Raw genomic sequence first — 5,707 nt, 5'->3', positions numbered from 1 at the left:
GCTCTTTAGCGGCACCTGGAAGCTTTCATTTTCATCTCAGCCTACCATCCTCCCTCCCCGACCCAAACTGCCCCCACCCAGCTGTTCTGTCTGTACAACATTTGCCCTTTTATTTTTAAGACAGGAGAGGGGAACAGTTCCTTAGTCATGATGTTTTACAGGATGTTGGGGGAGCGGGTGGGGGTGGCTCTGACATCTCCCCCTTCACCAATTTCTTTTCTAAATTGCTTGCTCTATTTTCATAAGTACCTTGTCCTGGAAAAACCTTTCCAAGCGGCCGCAATAAAAAATAGAGCATGTTTAACAGAAAACTAAAAATACTGAACACTTGTCTCTTACAAAAGATACCCTAGACCAGCGGTTCTCAACCTGTGGGTCGCGACCCCTTTGGCGGCCGAACGACCCTTTCACAGGGGTCGCCTAAGACCATCCTGCATATCAGATATTTACATTACTATTCATAACAGTAGCAACATTACAGTTATGAAGTAGCAACGAAAATAATTTTATGGTTGGTCACAACATGAGGAACTGTATTTAAAGGGCCAGAAGGTTGAGAACCACTGCTCTAGACAAAGTCAAAAGGAATAGCCCGGAAGAAATGTTTGGAATATGTGTGACTTCAGATCTGTAATAAATAAAGAGCCACTACAAATAAACAAGAAAATAACAAACGGCCTAGAAAGAAAACGGTCAAAAGGTTTGAACCTGTGCAGAAGAGGAAACTGCCTGTGGTCCTACAGAGATGCTTGACCTCATGGGCAACCAGGCACAACAAGGTAAACAGCAAAATCACATGGTAGTGGAGCCACGAGGAAACACGGGGCTCTATGCTGGAGGGTAACAGTCAGCACAGCTCACAGAGAACAACTTGGCCAACTCGTCAATGAGCCCTTTGATATACTTCCCTTCAGCCCAGGGGCTCACTCCAGGCTCGTCCTACAGACACGCGACAGGGCACGTGCAGCTATTGGTTCCAGCGCCACGAGGGCGATATGGGCGTCTGAGTGGAATGGGACGCGCTCTCTAGCGGAAGTGCATGAGCTGTGACAGTGAGGAAGCGCCTTGTAGACCCCGCTGGCTCTCTACCGTGCACTACAAGGCAAGTTAGAAACCACGCAGGTAGGATTCTACCCAAGAAAAATCAAAGAGAATTTTATTTTCACACGGACAGTACGGTTTCTAATAGTGGCACCTGGGACATATGGCACCCTTCACCCCAACCGCAGTGGCAGCCAGCTCTGCGAGAGGGTTGAATGGAGGAGGTCACGATGACGGCCATGGCTTTTTGGTATCGTCATGCACCGTACCCATGACTAACAGTGACAACAGTCCCTTATTGCTTGTAGAATTAAGGTTTCGAAAAACATTACCTAGGTGTGTGGGGGAAGGAAAAGTCCCTTTTCATGTTTCTGTTCCCTCGCCTGTAAAATGGGTAAGTCTGGCGTCCTTCACCAGGTGGGCGTGAGGGCTCTGCCTGAGAGCCACCCCCAGTGACAGCCTGTCATCAAGACCCGCCCCTCACGCCTGGGCCAGAGCAGGGGGCTCCCCAAAGCCAGACACCCAGGTGTGAACCTCCCCTCCCCCCAGCCTGCCAGCCCGTCTCCTCTCAGACCCTCCTCATGGGAAAGGGTGGCCCACTTTGTCCCCAAGGGACAGGCCCTCTGCTACATCCGGGGTTCTCACCAGGGTTGGAGGACATGAAGGTTCTGGAACCTACATCCCTGTGAGCTAGAGGGGGACGGACAGGGAAGCTGCCCACAGCAGGGGGAGTAACACACGAGCCCAGGTGTTGGTCCGAAGGTGCTTTATTGAGGGATGAGGCTCCGCATCCAGCATCAGCTACAACCTGGGGACAGAGGAGGGGGCTGAGGGTGGACGAGGGCAGTGGGGGCCCCATGTTCTCACCCACTTGACACCCCCTCTGGTTTGGCTCTTCTGTATCTGGTGCACAGTTACCAGGTTTGGGACAGGCCTGGGGACCCCGTGGATGCCACAGGAAGGAGAAGGGGTGTCACTCACTGGATCTCCCGGAACGCCCGCTTCTCCACGAGCTTCACTTTGTACTTGCGCTTGAACCTGGAGAAAAAAGGAGAGAGCGGTTAGTGACGCACGCCCACCAAACAAGGGGGGGGTTGTCCCCACGCAGCCTCCGAGCCCCCCCCCCCCGCCAGGCAGCGGCCCTCACTTGGCTCTCTCCCGGGGCTCGATCATGTTTCTCTTCTGGAAGCTCTTGAACCGGTCCCGGAGGATGTTGCCTTCGGGCTGCAGACAGAGGAGGTGTCACTGGGCGCCTGGCAGAACCCCAGGCCTCTGACCTCTCCGAGGGTCCAGCCAGGGCTCAGGGGGGGCTCACTACAGTTTTCCCATCAGCAGAGCCTCGGGCACCAGGGCTCAGCTGGCCCTGAGCTTGCGGGGTGACGGTACTGACCTCCCGCTGCCTGAGCTGGGTTTGCAGAATCACCGGAAAGAGGCCGGTGAGGTGGAAGGGGGGCGTACAGGCAGAGGGAACGGCCAGGCCAGGGGTCAGGGGTCAAAGAGGGTCACAGAAGGCCCACTGAGGCAGCACAGGGCTGCAGGCTGAGGCCAGACCTTGCAGGCCAGTGGCCGGGTGAGACACAGGGCTCCCTCCGGGGCACTGGGGAGCCATGGAGGTTCCAAGTGGGGGAGGAACATGGTCCGTTCTGAGCTTTAGGGTGACCCTCTGGGACTGGAGAGGACAAGGGCAGCAGACCAGGGGCTGCGACGGGGCCTGGCTGGGACGAAAGGCCTCTGAAGCCCTCACGTCAGCTGCCCCGCACCCCTGGGGACCGCAAACTCACCCGTGCCCTCAGCCCCCAGGCCTCAGCCCCACTGGCCCAGCCTGGGGGCAGCCAGAGTGTCGCCCACAGCCCCTGGGGGGCACGGGGAGCAAGGATGGTGTCATCACCGGGCACGGGCTCTCCCCCACAGACCTCAGCACCCCCAGCTGGGCAAGTACCTTCAGGGTCCGGAGCGAGTCGGCCAGCTCCGAGCTGAGCTGCACGTCGATGTCGGGGGCCTGGTACCTGGAGAGCAGGGCAGGGCGTTCAGGGGCCGGGACCAGGCAGAGTCCAAAGACCCCTCTTGGGAGAGTGGGCTGGGCAGTGGCCTCTGAGGACACGGGGCTTCGCGGGGAGACGGTCCCGCAGGAGAGCCAGGCTGAGCACAGGCAGGGCACTGGGACGGGGATCAGGACCCCTGCCGGCCTCCCCCAGGGTCCCCCAGCCCGTGCCTCACTTGAGCCGCCCCAGCCTGCGGGGCTTGTCGGCCTCGGCCAGCCGCTGTGCCCGCCGCCGTTCCCGCCGCCGCGCCAGCTCCGCCAACCGCTGTGCCACCTGGGCCTTGATCCCGCGCAGCCTGAAGAGCTCCTGGTGCCGCAGCCGGGCGGCCCGCACCGCGGCCTGCTGTACCCGCTGCAGGACAGCTGGAGTCAGGCCTCAGCACAGCGCCCTCTGCCCTGCGGGGCCTGCTCTCCACCTGGGACCTCCGCCACCTCCCACAGGATGGCTCTCCTGGCCACCGGAGCCCAGGTTACAACAGGCCAGCGGCTCCAGTTTCCTCACAGCTTGGCCTGCCTGAACCTTCCTCACCCATCAATCCCAGCGCCCCCAATGGGCAGGAGGGCCTTGGTCAAGCTCAGTGGTCAGCAAACTGTGGCCCCTTGAGTGTGGCTATTCCACAAAATACCACGTGCAGGCGCGCACGTACAGTGCAATTGAAACTTCATGGCCACACTCAATGGGCCAAAGAGTCACATGTGGCTCGCAAGCCGTGGTTTGCCGACCACGGGTCTAACCTGTCCCCCTGCACCCTCTGAACCCAGAGTGGCGTCTGGAGGGCACTGGGAAATAGTCTCACTCAGCTGGCAGAGCAGCTGTGAAGATCCTGAACGGAAAAAAAAGCAGCAGCTTCGGGGACCAGAGAGGGCGGGCTGCGGACACGATAGAAAGTGGGCTGAAGACAGAAGAAATCAGGCTGCGGGAGCAGAGAGAGCAGACCCGAGCCCACGGTGCTCACCAGCATCCGGGCGGCCTTTTCCCGCCGACGCTGCTGCTCCGTCTTCTTCTCCACAGCGGCCAGGCGGGCAGGTGTGGTGGCCTCGGCTCCTCCGAGCTCGTCATCTCTGGCCTGGTCTCCAGCCCCCTCGGGCCCCTGGTCCTGGCCCTCGCCTGGCTCCCCCTCCCCATCCGACTCCTCCAGCAGCCCCTGGCACATCTCCTCAAACACAGACTCCTGGGGGACAGAGGGTGTCAGTGGACAGGGAGGGCGTCAGGGACCAGGCGAGGGCCAGACTGGGAGGAGGGGAGGGCGGGCAGGTGTGGGCTCACCTGGGTGGCGGCCTGCTCGGCGGGGGGCAGGGCCAGCTGCCGCTCCAGCTTCTCCGCCTCCCTCTGCCGCTGCAACTCCACCTCGTGGGCCTCCCAGAGCAGCGTCTGGGAGGGACAGGGTGGGGTAAGGGCGAGCCCCGGGCCTCTCCTGGAGTTACAGACCTGGCCCCCACCCCAGCCCCTCCTCTCGCTGTTCCCCAGTTACAGCCTCACCCCGCCCTCCCCGCAGAGGCAAGAGGGGGCTCCTGGCTTCCCTGCCAGTCTCCTAAGGACAGTCTGGGCTGCACACACCGAGTTTCATTTACATGAAACACCCAGAAACGGCAAATCCGTGGACAGGAAAGAGCGTGGTGGTGCCTACGACGGGGAGACGGGACTGGGGGCAATGAGCATGGTGGTGCCGTCTACAGGGCTCGGCGCATACACGCGGCACCACTGACATGTGCCCCTAAGTGGGCGCATCCTATGGCACAGGAGTCATCTCTGCAAAGCATTACGTGTTTTTAGAAAATGACTGACCCCCCTCCTCCCCAGCACCCACGCCGCCCTCGCCTGTCCAAGGGGAGCGGACTGCGGACGCGGGGTTTGTTTCTGCAGACACCACGCCGTTACCACGTGGGCCCGCCCTCCGCTCCTGGTGCTCAGACACCCGCTAATGCCTGATGTGGAACAGCATTCACGCGTGACCTCATTTCTCTCCGGGAACATGTGCTCCCCGAGGGAGGGTGTCCCCACTGTTCACACCTGTGCTCAACAAACGTCTGTGAGATGCACAGTGACTCTCACAGCCCGGTTTCTTGTTGCTAAACTATCCTCGGCCTCAGACAAACCTCACTTGGTCACAGGGCGTCTGTTAACGGTGTATTAAGGCCCTCTGCACCCATGTGCCGTGAACTTCCCGAAGCTGTACCCACTGGACCCGCCTGAAACTCCCATTCTCCTCTTCCCACAGCACATGCCCCGTTCTCAGCTGTGTCCCCTCCTCCAGGAAGCCCTCCTGATCCCCAAAGCTGGGTGTGGGGGTCCCTCTGAGTCCCCCCTTCCCAGCCCCGCCCTCTGGGTCATCACTGTCTCCTCCACTGGACTGCGAGCCCCAGGAGGACAGGCTGGGACTAACTCGGTCACTCTGAGTCCCCAGCTCTGGGTGGGCACGGAGAACGTGCCAGGCGAGGGAGTGCCGACCCCGCGACATAGGCACCGGCCGAGGAGAGGGCTGTGTACCTGGTGGTCCTCAAAGGACGGGTTGTAGGAGGCTCCGGAGGGTGTCACCTCCACAGCGGGCACCTGGGACGGCTTGGCGTGGAGACGCGGCGGCCGCTGGACAAAACCCAAAGCAGGTGAGGCCTGGGAGCTCCGGG

At 60.7% G+C, this 5,707-nt stretch overlaps 1 protein-coding gene and 1 non-coding gene across 2 annotated transcripts; both read right to left on the bottom strand.

The window, feature by feature from the left end:
• Nucleotides 1-1,139: 1,139 nt before the first annotated feature.
• LOC102437499 (ribosome biogenesis protein NOP53-like) lies at nt 1,140-5,701 on the bottom strand. The gene is made up of 8 exons (XM_006109135.2): nt 5,571-5,701; nt 4,350-4,454; nt 4,039-4,254; nt 3,259-3,434; nt 2,981-3,047; nt 2,189-2,265; nt 2,023-2,079; nt 1,140-1,849 (listed from the first exon to the last, which is right to left on the bottom strand). The coding sequence occupies exons 3-8, from the start codon at nt 4,234-4,236 to the stop codon at nt 1,843-1,845; spliced, it is 582 nt and encodes a 193-aa protein (XP_006109197.1). The 5' UTR covers nt 4,237-4,254; nt 4,350-4,454; nt 5,571-5,701; the 3' UTR covers nt 1,140-1,842.
• On the bottom strand, nt 2,826-2,935 carry LOC111824762. Its single transcript, XR_002827836.1, has one exon. It is a non-coding gene; the product is annotated as a small nucleolar RNA SNORD23 (small nucleolar RNA).
• Nucleotides 5,702-5,707: the final 6 nt, after the last annotated feature.

Source organism: Myotis lucifugus, unplaced genomic scaffold, assembly GCF_000147115.1.
Source record: "Myotis lucifugus unplaced genomic scaffold, Myoluc2.0 scaffold_6243, whole genome shotgun sequence".
Lineage (NCBI taxonomy): Eukaryota > Metazoa > Chordata > Mammalia > Chiroptera > Vespertilionidae > Myotis > Myotis lucifugus.
Note: the sequence above shows the minus strand (reverse complement) of the source record. Positions and strands in the feature narration are given on the sequence as shown.